The sequence below is a fragment of the Lepidochelys kempii genome, chromosome 2, assembly GCF_965140285.1.
Source record: "Lepidochelys kempii isolate rLepKem1 chromosome 2, rLepKem1.hap1, whole genome shotgun sequence".
Lineage (NCBI taxonomy): Eukaryota > Metazoa > Chordata > Testudines > Cheloniidae > Lepidochelys > Lepidochelys kempii.
Window position 1 is genome coordinate 148,638,602 of NC_136381.1, and position 22,766 is coordinate 148,661,367.

Here is a 22,766-nt window from a genome sequence, read left to right on the forward strand (position 1 = left end):
CATTTGGAGTACCTCTATCTCCTCAGGACTCCTGTACAAAAGTTGATTCCATAGAATTGCTGCACTGTCACCGCAACCCATTCATATGTGAACACCTCATAGTCCTCTGCACAGGGGCAGCAGCAAACTATACCTGGTTTCCCCACTGCAATTGTGAAATGCTATCATGCATGAGAGTTCAGTGGTCTGGCCTTCACCCTGCCCCTTCTTCTGATCACCTGAATCTACATTTTCCCCATACCCTTAAACTCTTCCACCCCCTTTTCCACCACTTTTCTCCTCCACCCTTTTCATTTTAGATTAAGATATTTGTTATAATCCCATCTCCTTCCACAGTCCTTTCTTTCCTTCACTATCACAGAATGGTAAGGACAAAGTGGCCACTCTTGTACTGCTCCCTGAATTTGAAATGTTATCCTAGCACTTTCACTCCCAGGGGAGGAGGTTTCCTGTCTGTGCTGTTGAGTAATTGTCGTCTTGGTTCTATTCAGGGGAAGAGACCATCACAGCTGACCTAGACTGTTTTTAAAACCACCAAAGGGGAAAAACAAACAAAAACACTCACACAAAAACAAGAGATTAGGGCAAATGCAGTAGCAGGAGTGGCATAAATTTGTTGGGTAAAGTAAATAAGTGTTCTGACAGCTTATTTAAGCAATTTGTTTAAACTGAAATTTTTTTGTATTCAATAGGTATTGGTTCATTGATGGTGTCATTCATTGTGAGCTTATATTATAACACCATTTTAACCTGGGTGATGTGGTATTTCATTAACTCCTTCCAAGAGCCCCTTCCTTGGAGTGCTTGCCCACTAAATGGGAACAGAACAGGTAATTAATATTTCAAGTCTCTTGTTGGTGTTAAGGTTGCAAAGTGTTACCAACTCTTTTTTATTCCTATAATATGGCATTAAGTCCTACTGTACAGATTTTTTAAATGGCTCATTTTAAAATCTTCTCTTTGAACTCGGGCTGTCAAGTGATTAAAAAATTGTGATTAATTGCACGGTTAAAGAATAATAGAATACCAATTATTTAAATATTTTGGATGTTTTCTACATTTTCAAATATATTGATTTCAACTATCACACAGACTATGATGTGAACAGTGCTCACTTTATATTATTAATTACAAATATTTGCACAGTAAAAAAAATAGTATTTTTCAATTCACCTAATACAAATGATGAAATGCAATCTCTTTATCATAAAAAGTTGATCTTACAATTCTAGAAATATGTACAAAAATAACTGCACTCAAAAATAAAACAATGCAAAACTTTACAGCCCACAAGTCCACTCAATCCTACTTCTTGTTCAGCCAATCGCTCAGACAATCAAGTTTGTTTACATTTCCAGGAGATAATGCTGTCCGCTTCTTGTTTACAATGTCATCTGAAAGTGACAACAGGTGTTTGTATGGCACTGTTGTAGCTGGTTTTCAAGGTTCCTTCCCCACTCTGAACTCTAGGGTACAGATGTGGGGACCTGCATTAAAGACCCCCTGTCATAAATATAAAGGGAAGGGTAAACCCCTTTAAAATCCCTCCTGGCCAGAGGAAAAATCCTCTCACCTGTAAAGGGTTAAGAAGCTAAAGGTAACCTTGCTGGTACCTGACCAAAATGACCAATGAGGAGACAAGATACTTTCAAAAGCTGGGAGGAGGGAGAGAAACAAAGGGTTTGTGTCTGTCTGTATGCTGCTTTTGCCAGGGATAGAACAGGAATGGAGTCTTAGAACTTTTAGTAAGTAATCTAGCTAGGTATGTGTTAGATTATGATTTCTTTAAATGGCTGAGAAAAGAACTATGCTGAATAGAATGACTATTCCTGCCTGTGTACCTTTTTTGTAACTTAAGGTTTTGCCTAGAGGGATTCTCTATGTTTTGAATCTAATTACCCTGTAAGGTATCTACCATCCTGATTTTACAGAGGTGATTCCTTTACTTCTATTAAAAGTCTTCTTGTAAGAAAACTGAATGCTTTTTTATTCTCAGATCCAAGGGTTTGGGTCTGTGGTCACCTATGCAAATTGGTGAGGATTTTTGCCAAACCTTTCCCAGGAAGTGGGGTGCAAGGGTTGGGAGGATTTTGGGGGGGAAAGACGTGTCCAAACTACGTTTCCCAGTAAACCCAGTTAGAGTTTGGTGGTGACAGTGGAAATCCAGGGTCAAAGGATAAAATTAATTTGTACCTTGGGGAAGTTTTAACCTAAGCTGGTGAAAGTAAGCTTAGGAGGTTTTCATGCAGGTCCCCACATCTGTACCCTAGAGTTCAGAGTGGGGGAGGAACCTTGATACCCCCAAGCTTATTCTTACCAGCTTAGGTTTAAAAACTTCCCCAAGGTACAAACTTTGCCTTGTCCTTGAACAGTATGCTGCCACCATCAAGCGTTTTAAACAAAGAACAGGGAAAGAGCCCACTTGGAGACGTCTTCCCCCAAAATATCCCCCCAAACCCTACACCTCCTTTCCTGGGGAAGGCTTGATCAGAATCCTCACCAATTTGTACAGATGAACACAGACCCAAACCCTTGGATCCTAAGAACAATGAAAAAAATCAATCAGGTTCTTAAAAGAAGAATTTTAATTAAAGAAAAAGGTAAAAGAATCACCTCTGTAAAATCAGGATGGTAAATACCTTACAGGGTAATTAGATTCAAAACATAGAGAATCCCTCTAGGCAAAACCTTAAGTTACAAAAAGACACAACAACAGGAACATACATTCCCTCCAGCACAGCTTATTTTACCAGCCATTAAACAAAATGAAATCTAATGCATTTCTAGCTAGATTTCTTCTTCCTGGTAAGTAAGTAAGTAAAGGAGTACTTGTGGCACCTTAGAGATTAACCAATTTATTTGAGCATAAGCTTTCATGAGCTACAGCTCACTTCATCGGATGCTGTAGCTCACGAAAGCTTATACTCAAATAAATTGGTTAGTCTCTAAGGTGCCACAATTACTTCTTTTCTTTTTGCGAATACAGACTAACACGGCTGTTACTCTGAAACGTAACTTAACAGGAGTTGTAAGGCTGCATTCCTGATCTGTTCCCGGCAAAAGCATCACACAGACAGACCCTTTGTTCCCCTCCTCCAGATTTGAAAGTATCTTGTCCCCTCATTGGTCATTTTGGGTCAGGTGCCAGTGAGGTTATCTTAGCTTCTTAACCCTTTACAGGTGAAAGGGTTTTGCCTCTGGCCAGGAGGGATTTTATAGCACTGTATACAGAAAGATGGTTACCTTCCATTGATATTTATGAGACTGGTGTAGCAAGATATTTATGTCCCAGATGCACTAAAGATTCATATGTCCCTTCATACTTCAACAATTCCAGAAGATATGCATCCATGCTGATGACGGGATCTGCATGTTCATTTTCATCATCTGATTCACATGCCACCAGCAGAAAGTTGATTTTTTTTTTGGTGGTTCAGTTCTGTAGTTTCTGCATTGGAGTGTTGCTCTTTTAAGATTTCAGAAAGCATGCTCCACACCTCATCTCGCTCCGATTTTGGAAGGCACTTCAGATTCTTAAACCTGCGGTCGAGTGCTGTAGCTATCTTTAGAAATCTCACATTGGTACCTATGTGTTTTGTCAAATCTGCAGTGAAAGTGTTCTTAAAAACGAACATGTGCTGGGTCATCATCGGAGATTGCTATAACATCAAATATATGGCAGAATGTGGTTAAAATAGAGCAGGAGACATACAATTCTCCCCCAAGGAGTTCAGTCACAAATTTAATTAATTCATTCTTTTTTAAAAATGAGTGTCATCATCATGGAAGTATGTCCTCTGGAATGTTGGCCAAAGCATGAAGGGGCATACGAATGTTTAGCATATTTGGCACATAAATACCTTGCAATGCCAGCTACAAAAGTGCCATGCAAATCATAGAATATTAGGGTTGGAGGAGACCTCAGGAGGTCATCTAGTCCAGCCCCCAGATCAAAGCAGGGCCAGCACCAACTAAATCATCCTAGCCAGGGCTTTGTCAAGCCAGGCCTTAAAAACCTCTAAAGATGGAGATTCCACCACCTCACTAGGTAACCCATTCCAGTGTTTCACCACCCTCCTAGTGAAATAGTGTTTCCTAATGTCCAACCTAGACCTCCCCCACTGCAACTTGAGACCATTGCTTCTTGGTCTGTCATCTGCCACCACTGAGAACAGCCTAGCTCCATCCTCTTTGGAACCCCCCCTTCGGGTAATTGAAGGCTGCTATCAAATCCCCCCTCACCCTTCTCTTCTGCACACTAACAATGCTTCACATGGGGAGACAAGCTGCTAGTGGGCATTGTCTTATGACTGTAGGATCACAACCTGGCAAGCTGTTAAGCACTGGGAGAAAGACTTTGGAGTGAGCTATGCTTTTAGATGAGAGTGTATCTTGTTACTTAAGTCTAGGTTTTAGAATGTATTTAATGATTTTGTTTAATATATAACCATTTGTTTCCATTATTTCAACTTACCATTTGAATCTCTATTCCTCATTAAACTTTTGCTTGTTTTTTCTATAAACATATCTAAGTGCTATGTGTTAAGCAGAGCTGTGACCTAAGGTGTAACAGATAACCTGATATATAGTGTTCCTTTGAGAGCAGAATATCTGTGTCTGTGAACACTGAGTGGATCAGGGGCTGGGCACTCCAGGGGGATGTTTGGTGGCTTTGGGGCTTGGAGTGTTCCTATCACTAACCTACAGAGGGATAGTGGAGCCTCTGCAGTTTGAGAGGAGAGTGATTGTGTTGTCTGTGGCCAGTGGAGGTGAGGAGCTGACATCCAGCAGACACAGTAAAGGCTCTCTCATGCTATAGGCAGGTGATAACAAGGTGCCTCATAACCTTGGGTGCTCCCAGGAAGCATCACAGAGAGCCACCTTTTGAAAAAGAAATTTAAAAATTTTTTCACCCAAACATGACAAACAAAAAAGAGGCGATAGTTTAACAGTCTCAACTTCAGATTTCAAACACCTAGCATTCCTGGAACCACCTCAGTGGTACTGACTAAACCCATTATCCTACTGAGTTAGATCAGAGTACCATGCAGTTTGCTGTCTATGGGTCTTTAAGAGAAGACCTGGGCAACTAGTATCTTATTTGGATAAGAAAGACATTAAAAACACCTTGGCACTTTTTGTAAGAGGAAGGAATTTTCCCCAATGTTCTTCAACAAAATGTTTCCATCCCCACTGTTGTGTAAGATGCTGTGTACTGGTTGCCTTCCACACTCCATCTCCTGGAGCTAGCTGAATTTCAGTAGTGCTATACTTTACAGTTTGTGAAGTGCTTTGGGATTTCTTGGATTATTCCAGATCCCAGATGTATAGAAACTGAATAGGTCATGAAAGGGTTGATCTAGTTTTCCAGAGTGACAAATTCCTGAGATCAGATGTTCTGACTTAAAATAAATAAATATCATAATCACAGACTTTAAGGTCAGAAGGGACCATTATGATAGTCTAGTCTGACTTCCTGCACAACGCAGGCCACAGAATCTCACCCACCCACTCCTGTAACAAACCCCTAACCTATGTCTGAGCTATTGAAGTCCTCAGATTGTGGTTTAAAGACTTCAAGGTGCAGAGAATCCTCCAGCAAGTGACCCGTGCCCCAGCAAGTGATTCCTGCCAATCTGCCCTGGAGGAAAGTTCCTTCCCAACCCCAAATATGGCGATCAGCTAAACCCTGAGCACGTGGGCAAGACTCACTAGCCAGACACCCAGGAAAGAATTCTCTGCAGGAACTCAGATCCCACCCCATCTAACATCCCATCACAGACCACTGGGCACATTTACCACTAATAGCTGACGATCAATTAATTGCCAAAATTAGGCTATCCCATCGTATCATCCCTTCTATAAATTTATCAAGCTTAGTCTTGAAGCCAGATATGTCTTTTCCCCCACTGCTTCCCTTGGAAGGCTGTTCCAGAACTTCACTCCTCTGAGGGTTAGAAACCTTCATCTAATTTCAAGTCTAAGCTTCCTGCTGGCCAGTTTATATCTATTTGTTCTTGTGTCCACATTGGTACTGAGTTTAAATAATTCTTCTCCCTCAGTGGTATTTATCCCTTGGATATATTTATAGAGAGCAAATATATCTCCTCTCAGCCTTCTTTTGGTTAGGCTAAACAAGCCAAGCTCTTTGAGTCTCCTTTCATAAGACAGGTTTTCCATTCCTCGTATCATCCTAGCAGCCCTTCTCTGTACCTGTTCCAGTTTAAATTCATCTTTAACATGGGAGACCAGAACTGCACACAATATTCTAGATGAGGTCTCACCAGTGCCTTGTATAATGGTACTAACACCTCCTTATCTCTACTGGAAATACCTCGCCTGCTACTTCCCAAGACCGCATTAGCTTTTTTCACAGCCATATCACATTAGTGGCTCACAGTCATCCTATGATCAACCAATACTCCAAGGTCCTTCTCCTCCTCTGTTACTTCCAAGTGATGTGTCCCCAGTTTATAACAAAAATTCTTGTTATTAATCTCTAATCCCTTGCACTTTTCCACTATTAAATTTCATCCTATTACTATTACTCCAGTTTACAAGGTCATCCAGATCTTCCTGTATGATATCCTAGTCCTTCTCTGTATTGGCAATACCTCCCAGCTTTGTGTCATCTGCAAACTTTACTAGCACATTCCTGCTTTTTGTGCCAAGGTCCCTAACCTCTTCGTTAAAGACGGAGGCAAAGTATTTGTTTAGCTATTGGGCCATGCCTAGATTATCCTTAACCTCCACTCCCTCCTCAGTGTTTAGTGGTCCCACTTCTCCTTTCTTTGTTTTCTTCTTATTTATATGGCTATAGAACCTTTTACTATTGGTTTTAATTCCCTTTGCAAGGTTCAACTCTACAGGGCTTTTGGCCTTTCTCACTTTATCCCTACATGTTCTGACCTCAATAAAGTAGCTTTCCTTGCTAATCCCTCCCATCTTCCACTCCTTGTCGGCTTTCTGCTTTTTCTTAATCACCTCTCTGAGATGCTTGCTCATCCAGCTTGGCCTACAACTCCTGCCTATGAATTTTTCCCCTTTCTTGAGATGCAGGCTTCTGATAGTTTCTGCAACTTTTACATGAAATAATTCGCCTTAGATCCACAAGTTTTTCAGTCCAATCCACTTCCCTAACTAATTTCCTTAATTTTTTAAAGTCAGCCCTTTTGAAATAAAAAACCCTAGTCACAGATCTATTTTTGTTTATCCTTCCATTTAGATTGAACTGAATTAGCTCATGATCGCTCAAACCAAGGTTGCCCCCTACAACCATTTCTTCTAGTACTCACCAAAACCAAATCTAAAATGGCATCCCTTTTATTGGTTCAGCAACTGCTTGGTGAAGGAACCCATCAGTTATTGCATCCAGGAAAATCTGAGCCCCTATTATTATTACTAGCACTTGTCCTCCAGTCTATATCTGGGAAGTTAAAGTCTCCCATGATCACACAATTCCCATTAGTATTTACTTAATTAAAAACATTAAAGAAGTCTCTATCCATATCGAGATCAGATCCTGGCAGTCTATAGCACACCCCATGCACTGAGGCTCAAGTAGCTTTCTTCCCCAATGTGATTTTTGCCCAGACAGACTGTCTTGTCCATTCCAACACTTATTTCTTTACAGTCTACCTCATCATTGATATACGATGCTCCATCACCTTTGCCTTTATTTCTGTCTTTCCTAAACAGCACATACCCTTCAATACCTGTAGTCCAGTCATGACGACTATTCCACCATGTTTCTGTTATCCCTATAATATCTGGTTTCACTTCCTGCACCAGTAGCTCTAGTTCCTCCATTTTGTTACCTAGGCTCCTCCCATTAGTGTACAAACATCTTAATTTTTGCTGTTTGGCCTCGCTCACATTCTTTACCCGATTGGGCACAGACATTCTACCACCAGTATCACCTATTAGACTGGTATGCACACTACCCTTCCTCCTTATGTCCATTCTCCTACCCACGGCTGTATCCTTTCTTACTTTGTTTTCTTCCCTCTCAATGTTAAAATCCGGCATGGCGATTACCTAGACATCTCCCAACCATCTCCCCAAATTCCTAGTTTAAAGCTCTCTTGATCAGTTGTGCCATCCTCCATCCTAGACGTCTATTTCCCTCCTTACTCAGTGAAGTCCATCCCAAGAGAACAGTCCTCTGTCCATGAACGCTTCCCAGCGGCCATAGCCACTTCCCAAAGCCCTCCTTATAGCACCAGTGCCTGAGCCATCTGTTGAGCATCATAATCTTGTCACACCTTTGTTGCCCTTCTCTAGGAACAGGTAGAATCCCACTGAAGATCACCTGAGCCTCGATTTCCTTAAGTGTCTTCCCCAGCCTGGCATAGTCTCCCTTGATAAATTCCAGCGAGAATCTAGCCTTATCATTTGTTCCCACATGAAGGGCAATCAGTGGATTCTTTCCCGCTCCTGTTAGGATCCTCTTCAGCCTCAGGTCCTCATCCTGTATCTTAGCACCTGGCAGACAGCACACCCTTCTGTTCTCTGGATCAGCTCATTACAGGCCTGTCCATTCTTCTCAGTAAGGAGTCCCCAATCACGTAGACCTGCCTTTTCCTGGCAATGGTGCGATACTCCAGTCTATCCCCTGTTCCCTCTGGCTGCAAGTCCTCTCGATTCCTATTGTCCCTTGCAATCCTCTGCAACCCATCCCGTATCCTCCTGGGGCTCATATTTGGTGTTGTTATCTCCATTGACTCTTGCCCTCTTCCTATACGGCTAGCTGCTCTTTTCTTCTTCCTTCCCCTCTCACCTTCAGTGACCACTTGCTGTGCCCCTTCTTAATTTTCCAACTCCGCAAACCTGTTCCTGAGCTCTGTTTCTTCTTCACTAGCCCATCTTTTCCTCTGCCTGGTTCTCTTAGTCACATGCTTCCACTGTCCATTTTCCTCACCCAGCAGTCTCCCCTCAGAGTTCTTTGGTCCTGCTTCCATCTGCAAGTCTGACCTTTTCCCTTTAGCCTCCTCATGTCTTTGCTCCTTCATCTGCTTGAACCCCCTTCTAAACTCAAACAAACAGAGTTTCCACCTGCATCTCCAATCCTCAGATCTTTTCTTCCACCAGCTCTATCAGGCGGCACTTCATGCAGACAAAACTCTTTTCAGGTACCCCCTCCAGGATCATGTACATGCCTCAGCTTCTACAGCCAGTCATCTTCATTGTGTCTTCCACTACTTGGGTCACTACCACTGCTGCCTCTGTATTGGTCATAGCCTTCCTACCTAAGTCCTTCTCCTCCAACAGAATTGTCACTCAAACTCCCCTGTTTACAGCTCTGTTTGCTGGCTCCTGTGCCACTGCAGCTGTCCTAGCTGCTGCCTGACTGGCTGGCTGCCTTTATAGGACCCCTAGTCAGAGAAGCCCCGCCCCCTAATCAGGGCTCAGCTTCTCTCCCAGCACACTGCCCCTACCAGCCTCTTCTCCTCCAACAGAATACCTTCTCCTCCAACAGAACTCCCACTCAAACTCATATGGACCACCTCAACCTCCCACTCTTGATAACACAACATCCTTGTTGTTATGAGGCAGGCAGCTCCTCCAGCTCTTGTGTAGAACGGGACAGAATCGCACTCATTCCCACAAAAACTATTTAGGCACCTAGACCACCTGACTCTACAGATGGGGTTCCTATTCATGGATCACAAGTAGAGATAGTCCTAGGGCTGGTCTACACTGGGAATTTACATTGGCATAGCTATTTCTCCCAGGGGTGTGAAATATGCATACCCACAGAAGACATAGCTATACTGATCTACCCCTAGTGTAGACAGTGCTAGGTTGACAGAAGAATCCTTCCATTGATCTAGCTACTACCTCTCGGAGTGGGAGGGTGGATTACCTACACTGGCAGGAGAACCCCTCCTGTCTGTGTAAGTAGGGTCTATGCTGAAGTGCTACAGCAGCACAGCTACAACATTTAAAATGTACACTTTTAAAATGTACACATTTGGGCACCTATCTCCATGAGAACAGTGGGGCTTAGGACACATCGTTGTCATCAGCATCTCCCATTGGCTATCTTAGGCAGCTCCCCACCTAGTGTGCTAGCTTTTGTGAACTGCAGTCTAAGGCATGTATCTCATGGACACCTCAGCAGTGGGAGGGGCATGGGCAATGCCCCTACTTCTGGCTGCGCAGAGGGACCCTGCTCCCAACACCTTCCCCAGTGACCTCCCACCCTGCGCCCGGCCTGGGGCCACCACACTCTCCCTGCCAGAGTTACCTGTGGGGAGTGGGGGCTCTGCTTTCTCCTGCACCTCCCCACATTTCTGGCTCATTTGTCCCGTCCCAGCAGCAGGCCCAAGTGGGGAATATAGGGGGCGGGGCAGAGCCGCTTCTCACACCAGCTGAGGCTGGCTGCTCAGTCGCTGCCTAGCAAGCTGGAGACCCCCATTCCTCTGCACATTTCCAGGTCACTTGGCCCCTGTCCCTGTCAGCTGGGACCAGGCAGGGAGCAGAGCGGATGAGCCACCACTGCCTCCCCGCCAGGCTCTCTCCCAGGCGGGGTCCCTGAGCTGAGTCAGCCGACACGAGAAGCAACTCCATACTGGACTTTCAGCTCCCTGCCCAGGCCCAGCTGCTGGGGAAGGGGCCAAGCAAGCTGGAAGTGCCAAGGGAGACGCACAGCAGCAGGACAGAGCTAGCAAGGCTCTCGCAGAAATGTGGGGGGGCACTTGACCCCACATGCATCACCTCTTTTACAGGTAGTCTTTGTCCATGCTTTATTGCCTAAGACTAAAGGTCACCCAGGAGGGTGTGGCACTGGAAGGAATTGAACTCTGGTCTCCCAAATTCCATGCTAGTGCTCTAATCACTGGACTATTTTGAGATGGGTGTGGTTGCTTAGGAACTGTGAAATATTAGCTTTCCTGACCTGAACAGTGCTGAAGCTTTATCCCTGCACACTTCTTGAGGTTCCTGTAACCAAAGTCCCCTTGTAAGCTGGTATGGTCTCTCACCAGCCTATCTGGATCTAGTCCTGCAGGAGAGAGAAAGGCAGGGAAATGCCTAGTTTGAGGATGCTGCTGGCTCTTAGGTGCCTGGGTGTCAGGACTAAGGAAGTTATGCACAGGCCCAGCAACATATCCATACTATTGTAGGACTGGAAGGGACCTCAAAAGGTCATCTAGTCCAGTCCCCTGCATTCATAGCAGAACTAAGTATTATCTAGATCAGAGGTGGGCAAACTATGGCCCACAGGCTACATAGGGGTTGGAAAACTATATGGAGGGCCGGGTAGGGAAGGCTGTGCCTCCCTAAACAGCCTGGCCCCCACCCCTTATCTGCCCCATTCCACTTCCTGCCCCCCGACTGCCCCCCTCAGAATCCCTGACCCATCCAACCCCCCCGCTTCTTGTCCCCTGACTGCCCGCTCCTTGGACCCCCACCCCTAACTGCCTCCCGGGACCCCAGCCCCGATCCAACCCCCCCCTTCTCCCTGTCCCCTGACTGCCCCAACCCCTATCCACACCCCTGACAGGCCCCCTGGGATTCCCACACCCTATCCAACCCCCCCCCGTTTCCTGTTCCCTGACTGCCCTCCCCAAACCCCCAACTCATTCAACCGCTCCCTGACTGCTGCACTGGGACCCCTGCCCCCTTACCATGCTGGAACCAGCCATGCCGCCATGCTGCCCAGCAAGAGCGGTGGGCCAGAGTGCTGGCGGTGCGGCATGCTCAGGCTGCAGGGGAGGGGGCTGGGGGTGAGCCTCCCCGGCCTGAGCTCAGGGGCCAGTCAGAAAGGTCCTGCAGGTCAGATGTGGCCCATGGGCCATAGTTTGCCCACCTCTGATCTAGATAATACTTAGTCCTGCCATGAATGCAGGGGACTGGACTAGATGACCTTTTGAGGTCCCTTCCAGTCCTACAATAGTATGGATATGTTGCTGGGCCTGTGCATAACTTCCTTAGTCCTGACACCCAGGCACCTAAGAGCCAGCAGCATCCTCAAACTAGGCATTTCCCTGCCTTTCTCTCTCCTGCAGGACCAGATCCAGATAGGCTGGTGAGAGACCATACCAGCTTACAAGGGGACTTTGGCTCCAGGAACCTCAGGCAAAAAAGTTTGCCCACCCCTGATCTAGATCATCCCTGACAGGTGTTTGTCTAACCTGCTCTTAAAAATCTCCAATGATGGAGATTCCACAACCTCTCTAGGCAATTTATTCCAGTCCTTAACCACCCTGACTGTTAGGAGGTGTTTCCTAATGTCCAACCTTAACCACTCGTGCTGCACTTTAAGCCTATTGCTTCTTATTACAAGGAGGGAGAAAAATTGTTTTCCTGAACCACTGAGGATAGGACAATCTTTTATGTACTTGAAAATGTCTACCAGCTGCCAACTAGACACTGAGCCGTTGATCACCACCCATTGAGCATGACAATCTAGCCAGTTTTCTATCCACCTTATAGTCCATTCATCCAATCCATACTTTTTTAACTTGCTGGCAAGAATACTATGGGAGACTGTATCAAAAGCTTTGCTAAAGTCAAGATATATCATGTCCACTGCTTTCCCCATATCCACAGAGCCAGTTATCTCATCACAGATGGCAATCAGGTTGGTCAGGCATGACTTGCCCTTGGTGAATCCATGTTGACTGCTCCTGATCACCTTCCTCTCCTCCAAGTGCTTCAAAATGGATTCCTTGAGGACCTGCTCCATGATTTTTCCAGCGACTGAGGGGGGGCTGACTGGTCTGTAGTTCCCCAGGTTCTCCTTCTTCCCTTTTTTAAAGATGGGCATTATATTTGCCTTTTTCCAATTGTCCAGGACCTCCCCCAATCGCCATGAGTTTTCAAAGATAATGGCTAATGGCTCTGCAATCACATCAGATCAAGGGACATAATCATTCCCCTCTATTCGACATTGGTGAGGCCTCATCTGGAGTACTGTGTCCAGTTTTGGGCCCCACGCTACAAGAAGGATGTGGAAAAATTGGAAAGAGTCCAGCGGAGGGCAACAAAAACGATTAGGGGACTGGAACACATGACTTATGAGGAGAGGCTGAGGGAACTGGGATTGTTTAGTCTGCAGAAGAGAAGAATGAGGGGGGATTTGATAGCTGCTTTCAACTACCTGAAAGGGGGTTCCAAAGAGGATGGACCTAGACTGTTCTCAGTGGTAGCAGATGACAGAACAAGGAGTAATGGTCTCAAGTTGCAGTGGGGGAGATTTAGGTTGGATATTAGGAAACACTTTTTCACTAGGAGGGTGATGAAACACTGGAATGTGTTACCTAGAGAGGTGGTAGAATCTCCTTCCCTAGAAGTTTAAGGTCAGGCTTGACAAAGCCCTGGCTGGGATGATTTAGTCGGGGATCGGTCCTGCTTTGAGCAGCGGGTTGGACTAGATGACCTCCTGAGGTCCCTTCCAACCCTGATATTCTATGATCAGCCAATTCCCTCAGCACCCTGCATTAGATCTGGACCCATGGACTTGTGCATGTCCAGTTTTTCTAAATAGTCCTTAACCTCTTCTTTCACCACTGAGGACTGCTCACCTCCTCCCCATACTTTGTTGCCCAGGACAGCAATTTGGAAGCTGACCTTGTCTGTGAAGACTGAGGCAAAAAATAGCATTGAGGACTTCAGCTTTTTCCACATCTGTCACTAGGTTGCCTCCCCCATTCATTAAGGGTCCCACACTTTCCCCGACCTTTTTCTTGTTGCTAACATACCTGTAGAAACCTTTGTTACCCTTCACATCCCTTGCTAGCTGCAACTCCAGTTGTGCTTTGGCCTTCCTGATTACACCCCTGCATGCTCGAGCAATATTTTTATACTCCTCCCTGGTCATTTATCCAGATTTCCACTTCTTGCAAGCTTCCTTTTCGCGTTTAAGTTCACTGAAGATTTCACAGTTAAGCTAAGCTGGTTGCCTGCCATATTTGCTATTCTTTCTGCACATTGGGATGGTTTGTTCCTGTGCCGTCAATAAGGCTTCTTTAAAATACAGCCAGCTTTTCTGGACTCCTTTCCCCCGCACAGTAACCTCCCAGGGGATCCTGCCCATCAGTTCCCTAAGGTCTGCTTTTCTGAAGTCCAGGGTCTGTATTTTGCTACTGTCTTTTCTTCCTTTTGTGAGGATCCTGAACTCAACCATCTCATGATCACTGCTGCCCAGGTTGCCACATTTACTGCTTCCCCTTACCCACAAGGCTTGTTACCCTTTGAAAGAAAGCTATTAGGTTGGTTTGACACGATTTGTTTTTGACAAATCCATGGCGACTGTCACTATTTGCCTTATTATCATCTTCTAGGTGTTTGCTAATTGATTGATTGTTTAATTAGTTGTGTCATTATCTTTCCAGGTACTGAAGTTAAATTGACTGGTCTGTAATTCCTCAGGTTGTACTTATTTCCCTTTTTATAGATGGGCAAATATAGTGCTCCAGTCCTCTAGAATCGTTCCCATCTTCCATTACTTTTTGAAGATAAGTTCTGATGGCTCAGATATCTCTTCATTAAGCTCCTTGAGTATTCTAGAATGTATTTCATCAAGCCCTGGTGACTTGACGACATCGGACTTGTCTAAATAATTTTTAACATATTCTCTCCTTATTTTAGCCTCTGGTCCCACCTAATTTTTACTGGCATTCACTATGTCAGATGTCCAATTGCTACTAACCTTTTCTTTCTCCTCGGTCATTTCCAAGTGATATGGCCCCAGCTAATAAAGTCTAACAAGAATTTTTGCTAAGTGGGTGGCCTTGCACTTTGCATCATTACATTTCATCCCATATCTATTACTCCAGTTTTAAAGGTCATTCAGATCTATTTGTGTGGTATTCCAGTCCTCCTCCATGTTGACAGTACCCCCAACTTTGTGTCATCCACAAATTTTATTAGCATGCTCCCTCTTGTTGTATGCATTGGCAGAGCTGGGGATGCAGTTGGTTTGGGGTGCACTGGCAGAGGTGTGGCCTACATGGGGTTCACCCTGGGCTCCAAATCCTAGTTCCTGCCCTGGCTGTGACCCTTGGCTCTGGCCCCTGATACCTGCTCTAACCACTAGGCACAACCACCCATATCCTGATCACTGACAGTTTAAGCAGCCCCAAACACAAACAATAAGAGAACTAGAGCGGATATGGCAAATATGGACTCTGCAAAGGTCAATCTCTCTCTGATGGAGACAGTGGAAGCCCTTAGGGTGACCAGATGTCCTGATTTTAAAGGGACAGTCCTGATATTTGGGGTTTTGTCTTAAATTGGCACCTATTACCCCCCACCTTCTGTCTGGATTTTTCACACTTGCTGTCTGGTCACCCTAGAAGCCCTACAGATCTTGCAGGCTCAAGTTGCCACCCTGTAGACACAGAATGCAGTGCTGCAAGCTCAAGCCACACTGCCTTCAGCTTTGACCCCTATGCAAGCCCAAGCTCCCCTACCTGAGAAGTTTAATGGCAATAGCAACAAATTTTGTGGGTTCTTAAAATCAGCGTTGGCTCTTATTTCTGCTATGCCCACATTTGTATCCACTGATGAACTGCAAGTGAGATTATCAGCCTGCTTACTGGGGAAGTCCCAGTTTAGACATCTCCACTCCTAGAAAAATTGATCCTGCTTCTGGGACAATTTGAAGACTTCATTAAAGCTATGGTTGTGCTCTTCAGTGATCCAGGTCACAAGCGGACATCTGAAGCTGTGCTTCGGGTATTGCTGTAGGGACACCAGCCACTTACTAAAACATGCAGCAGAGTTCCAACCCATGTGTGACACTTTATGGTGCCCAGGGTTGTGACACTGATAGCTTTTTGGGGTGCCCAGGACTGAGTCACCTTTTTACTCCTTGTTTTCAGCAATAGGGAGGGGTGTGGGATTTTTTTTGTCGTAGCTGGTGTCAGCTCCTTGACACTGCCAGCCCTTCAATCACTTAAGCACTCTCCTCTGGGCTTATGCCAGCTCTAAATTCACCTTGCAAGTTAACAATAGGTGTACTCTGTCAAGGTTCCTTCCCCACTCTGAACTCTAGGGTACAGATGTGGGGACCTGCATGAAAACCTCCTAAGCTTACTTTCACCAGCTTAGGTTAAAACTTCCCCAAGGTACAAATTAATTTTATCCTTTGACCCTGGATTTCCACTGTCACCACCAAACTCTAACTGGGTTTACTGGGAAACGTAGTTTGGACACGTCTTTCCCCCCCCAAAATCCTCCCAACCCTTGCACCCCACTTCCTGGGAAAGGTTTGGCAAAAATCCTCACCAATTTGCATAGGTGACCACAGACCCAAACCCTTGGATCTGAGAATAAAAAAGCATTCAGTTTTCTTACAAGAAGACTTTTAATAGAAGTAAAGGAATCACCTCTGTAAAATCAGGATGGTAGATACCTTACAGGGTAATTAGATTCAAAACACAGAGAATCCCTCTAGGCAAAACCTTAAGTTACAAAAAAGGTACACAGGCAGGAATAGTCATTCTATTCAGCATAGTTCTTTTCTCAGCCATTTAAAGAAATCATAATCTAACACATACCTAGCTAGATTACTTACTAAAAGTTCTAAGACTCCATTCCTGTTCTGTCCCCGGCAAAAGCAGCATACAGACAGACACAGATCCTTTGTTTCTCTCCCTCCTCCCAGCTTTTGAAAGTATCTTGTCTCCTCATAGGTCATTTTGGTCAGGTACCAGCAAGGTTACCTTTAGCTTCTTAACCCTTTACAGGTGAGAGGATTTTTCCTCGGGCCAGGAGGGATTTTAAAGGGGTTTACCCATCCCTTTATATTTATGACACACCCCAATCTCAAAGAGCATCTGAAGTGTCCCCCTACAGTACCCAGACGCTCACAGATATTATGTAAAAACTGTTTAAGAAACAGTATGCTCATCTAGACTGGTACAAACTCAAGATCAGGTCTCATAACATTACAGCACTGAAATATATTTCTAGTGAAACAGTCATAAATTTATGATTAATGTTAAATTTTAAGAGATACTGAGTAAGGCTAGTAAATGGAAACAAATGTTTACACATATAAAAAACAAAACATAAAACACTATCCTAGGTCTTCACTTATTAAGTGTTTCTTTTTCTGTTTAAGAAAGTAGATTTTCTCCTAAGGATTCAGTTTGACAGAGCTGCTGGTTTTCAGTCAAAACTGGAATCCAAGTATTTGTGAACATCCTGTGCCCTTCCAGTGCACCCCCAATAAAAAATTCTTCTCCTCCATTGCTTGTTGTCATTTTTTTTGTTTCGCTTTATATCATTGTTCTTTTATTAGCATTTACTTCAAACTGATGATGGGAGGCCCATTGGGAAACAATGCAATGCTTAATTTTCATGGCAATTAGCTAGATGGACAAACACTCCTGGCTTGAGATAACTGGTCTCTGCTGGTGACTTATATCTGGAGAGTCTGGGTATTAAAGTATATGTTCAGTACTTATACACAACTCCATAAATATCTGTACATACAACATACAAGGATATTAATGACCAGCATGAATCCTCAGTTTCATTTAATTTCTTACATGACACTTTTTATGGATAAATACTATGAAAGCAGTACGTTAAGTGTAGGGAGTATGTCAGACCTGATAGGAGTTGCTAACATAGTAATGAACCCTTTGCCAGCTAACACTAATAGATCCCTAGGTCACAGCTTGGTAGTAGTCATGGAGTGGAATGAGGCCACCCAGCATCATCTTTTCTCTCTCAGCCTAAACAATGATACTAAGAATGAACTGGCACTGGTGGAATAGTCATCTGGCCTGGATGACTTAGTCAACTTAAGGATCAGGATTGAAGACCACCTGACCAAACACCACCAAGAAAAAAAGATGGTCCAGAGCCAGCAGGGCTGGAGAGAGCCAGGAGGGCCAACTCCCCTCATAGAATATCAGAGTTGGAAGGGACCTCAGGAGGCCATCTAGTCCAACCCCCTGCTCAAAGCAGGACCAATCCCCAACTAAATCAGCCCAGCCAGGGCTTTGTCAAGCCTGACCTTAAAAATATTTAAGGAAGGAGATTCCACCACCTCCCTAGGTAACGCATTCCAGTGTTTCACCACCCTCTCAGTGAAAAAGTTTTTCCTAATATCCAACCTAAACCTCCTCCACTGCAACTTGAGACCATTACTCCTTGTTCTGTCATCAGCTACCACTGAGAACAGTCTAGATCCATCCTCTTTGGAACCCCCTTTCAGGTAGTTGAAAGCAGCTATCAAATCCCCCCTCATTCTTCTCTTCTGCAGAAGAAACAATCCCAGCTCCCTCAGCCTCTCCTCAAAAGGCATGTGTTCCAATCCCCTAATCATTTTGGTTGCCCTCTGCTGGACGCTTTTCAATTTTTCCACATCCTTCTTGTAGTGTGGGACCCAAAACTGGACACAGTACTCCAGATGAGGCCTCACCAATGTTGAATAGAGGGGAACGATCACGTCCCTCGATCTGCTGGCAATGCCCCTACTTATACATCCTAAAATGCCATTGGCCTTCTTGGCAACAAGAGCACACTCCTATCCAGCTTCTCATCCACTGTAACCCCTAGGTCCTTTTCTGCAGAACTGCTGAGCCATTCGGTCCCTAGTCTGTAGCGGTGCATGGGATTCTTCTGTCCTAAGTGCAGGACTCTGCACTTGTCCTTGTTGAACCTCATCAGATTTCTTTTGGCCCAATCCTCTAATTTGTCTAGGGTCCTCTGTATCCTATCCCTACCCTCCAGCATATCTACCTCGCATCCCAGTTTAGTGTCATCTGCAAACTTGCTGAGGGTGCAATCCACACCATCCTCCAAATCACCAGTCCCTTCTCTGTCATCCAAACCCATACAAGTTGATCAGGTCAAGCCTTGCCTTTCTATGTCGAGAAGGCTCAATGCTGGGCATTGGGCTTCTGCCTATACTGCAGGAGACCAGAACACACTGCATCAAGCTGCTTTGCCAAGGTCCAATCTGTGCCTGAATCAGGAAATGCCAAGCCCCAACCCGATAGGGGACCCTGGGCTGGGCTGGTGCCCTTCCCCTCTTCCCAGCAGCCCATGCCAACACTCATCCACGGTATCCTGGTGATGGCCAAACTTCCTCCCTGTCTCCAGCACCTGGAGATACCCAACACCAACTTAGAGGTGGACTTGGGTGCCTCAGCCAATTTCATGAATCTGGAGTTTCCCCAAGGACACAATATCCACACTGAGCACAAGGACTCCCCCAGTTAGTGGAGTCCATAGACAGGTCACTCCTTTTGTTGGGACTAGTCACCAACAGATGGCTCCTTATGTGTATGTCTACACTGCAATTAGACCCCTGTGGCTAGCCTATGCCAGCTGACTTGTGCTCCTTGGGCTTGGGCTGAGGGGCTATTTAATTGTGGTGTAAATATTTGGGCTCAGGCTGCAGCATGAGCTCTGGGACCTTCCCACCTCACAGGGTCCAGCCAGAGCCCAAATGTCTATATCACAATTAAACATCCCCTTAGCCCAAACCCCTTAGCCAGATTCCGCTGGCATAGGCCAGCCATGGGTTTTTAATTGCAGTGTAGATGTACATAGAGGTACCTACCCTTCAAGGGCATTCAGAAACCATCTAGTTTGGGTTAATTCATGCACAGCATTTACTAGGTGTCCTTGGAATCCCCTGGTTAGTTGCCCAGAACCTGCACATCTGCTGGTGGTTAGGCAGGATATGCTTTGACTTCCTGTCTTACCAACAATGCTATCTCCCCAAAAGCAGACCTGGTGGCCAGCAACCTTTTGTTGCTTATTCAGTCTTTGAACAAATTCTGTGATACAAAGAGAGGATCCAAAAGCGACTTTGGCAACCTGCATAATCTTCCCCAATTGCTGCAGGGATTTATGTTGGCAAACAATTGCTATTTAACATATTGAGCAAAAAGAAAGCTGACCTGCACTGCCTTAACACAGCTATGACTGCCTCAATGACTTCCAGCCAGGAGCAAAGGTTCCATTTGGGTGCATTTACTCCCTCTGAACCCAATCTAGAGGAAAACCTGCAGAAGGGGTTCATTGGCCTCTCCACATCCCCAGCGGGGGGCTTAATAGTCTTTGTAAGAAGAAAGGCGGCTCCCTCCAGCCTTGTGTGGACTAGAGAGTGCTGAACAAGATTACATTCTGAAACTGGTACCCGTAACCACTTATTAATGAGTTGTTCAAAAGACTCCACTCCACCAAGGTCTTCACAAAGTTGGACCTCCATGGAGCTTATAACCCAAGGAAAGCAGATTAATGGAAGACAGCCTTCCATACCAGGTTGGCCAGTTGGAGTATTTGGTCATGCTGTTTGGATTTTGCAACACCCTGGTGACTTTCCAGCACTCCATAAAGGACACCTTTAGGGACATGCCAGAGCAATTTGCCTTCATTCACCTGGATGACATCCTGATTGTCTCTGAAAGTCAGGACCTCCACCATCATCATATGCACATTGCCTTGGAGAGACTCTGCCAAAAAAAAAAAAAAAAAAAAAAACCTCTACACAATGCTCAAGAAATTTGAATTCAATAAAGACACCATGGAATTCTTGGGATATATCATCCCACCTGAGGGACTCATGATAGACCTGTGTGAAGTGGTGACAACATCTGACTGGACAACATCCAAGGATGTATGTGGGATGCAGCAATTCCTGGGGGTTGGCAATTTCTACCAGCAATTTATTGAAGGATTCTGTAGCCTGGTTGCATCCATAACGGCAGTCCTGAAAAAGGGGACCCAGTTCACCTGGTCCATGGAGGCTCAGTTGGCCTTTGATTAACTAAAGAGGGCATTCACTTTAGCACCTACCCTGAATCACCCAGATACCACTAAACAATTTGCAATCAAGGCAGACACTTAATACTGCACCTACAGCAAAGTTTGATCTCAAAACATGGGCCTCCACAACCAATTCTACCCTGTGATTATTATTTGAAAATAACCCCAGCAGAGAAAAATATGATATCTGGGACACAGAGCTCATGGCATCTTTTGATTAATGCCACCTCCTAGAAGGGGACATTCCCAGTCCAAGTTCTGACAGTCCATAAGAGCCTAGAATATCTACTGACTGCTAAAAACCTTAGTCAATTCAGATCTGCTGGTCCCTCTTTTTGGCTCACTTAGATTTTGTTGTAACCTATTGCCTTGGGATGAGCAACTTGAAGGCACATGCCCTATCCCACAATGATGATTATCTCGAACCCGGCAAAAAGTCCTCTGCCAACATGTTCAACTTTGTCAACAGGACACTCAGTCTGTCTTCCATCCGCTGCCTGTGATCCACATCTGCCAGACACTGAATGATGCAGACACCCAACCCAGAATTCTGATGACAGAATGGCCTCCTATCATAAGGGTTGTCTTTATGGTCCAGAGGGATAACCAAAGCTCAAGTATTGAAACTATGTCACAATTCACCACTTGTTGTACATTCTGGCTAATTCAAAATCTGAAATCTAGTCTGGAGAAGCTTCTGATGGCCAGCCTACGAGCTTACATGAGGTCCTGCAACTTCTGTTCCTGTACCAAGAACCCACAATCAAATCCCGTATGGTCTCCTCCAGCCTCTGTCCATTTCAAGAGACTTCCCTGTAGAACTGCCACACAACCAGGAACACTCAGTAATCCTTGTTATTGTTGAGCTCCTAACAAAGATGGTGCACTTCATCATGTGCTGTACTGTTCCTACCTCCTGGGAGACAGCTCAGTTCTTCCTAGAAAATACCTTCTGTTATCACAGGTTAACAACTAGCATTGTATTGCCAGTTCATCTGATTCTGGCAGGAATTTCTTAGATTCCTAGGCATCAAGTCCCTCACTTTGTCTGCCTAGCGCCCACAGACTAATGGGCAAATACAGACTCAATCAAGTCTTGAAGCAGTACATTAACTGCTTTTTGAGCTACCACCCAACTGGCTTCTGCTGCTGTGCAATGCCAAATTTGCATATAACAATGCAATCCATGCCTTGACCCAACATAGCCAATTCTTTGCAAACTATGGCTTTCACCCCTACTTCCACCCAGACTTTCCCATGAGTTCCCCAGTACCAGCCACCATGGATTTTGACTACACCAGCAGAGCCAGCCTCCAGACAACCTAACAAGTGCAGCTGGCCTACAGTAAGATGCCTAATTGGCTATAAAGCAACTAATCCCGTTCTCTGATTTTATTTGGTAATCTGTTACAGATCCTGTCAAAAATAAAGGGAAGGTAACCACCTTTCTGTATACAGTGCTATAAAATCCCTCCTGGCCAGAGGCAAAATCCTTCACCTGTAAAGGGTTAAGAAGCTAAGGTAACCATGCTGGCACCTGACCCAAAATGGCCAATGAGGGGACAAGATTCTTTCAAATCTGGATGGGGGGAAAAAGGCTTTTGTCTGTGTGATACCTTTGCTGGGAACAGATCAAGGATGCAAGCCTTACAACTCCTGTAGAGTTAGTAAGTAATCTAGCTAGAAAATGCCTTAGGTTCTCTCTGTTTTTTGGTTTGTATATTTGCTGTGCTGGAGGGAATGTGTATTCCTGTTTGTGTCTTTTTGTAACTTAAGGTTTTGCCTAGAGGGATTCTCTATGTTTTGAATCTGATTACCCTGTAAGGTATTTACCATCCTTGTTTTATAGAGGTGATTCTTTTACCTTTTATTTAAATAAAATTATTCTTTTAAGAACCTGATTGATGGTTCATTGTTCTTAAGATCCAAGGGTTTGGGTCTGTGTTCACCTGTACCAAGTAGTGAGGATATTATTATCAAGCCTTCCTCAGCAAAGGGGATGTGCAGAGCTTGGGGGGATTTTG

At 44.9% G+C, this 22,766-nt stretch overlaps 1 protein-coding gene across 3 annotated transcripts in view; it reads left to right on the forward strand.

Annotated features, from left to right (window-relative positions):
• The window catches only part of LOC140907149 (sodium-dependent neutral amino acid transporter B(0)AT3), a 103,464-nt gene that overhangs the window by 45,125 nt on the left and 35,573 nt on the right, over positions 1-22,766 (forward strand). For all 3 annotated transcript variants that reach the window (XM_073332436.2, XM_073332437.2, XM_073332438.1), the window contains one exon: positions 693-830. In XM_073332436.2, the coding sequence (XP_073188537.1) occupies positions 693-830 (138 nt within the window). The remainder of the gene's footprint in view (positions 1-692; positions 831-22,766) is intronic.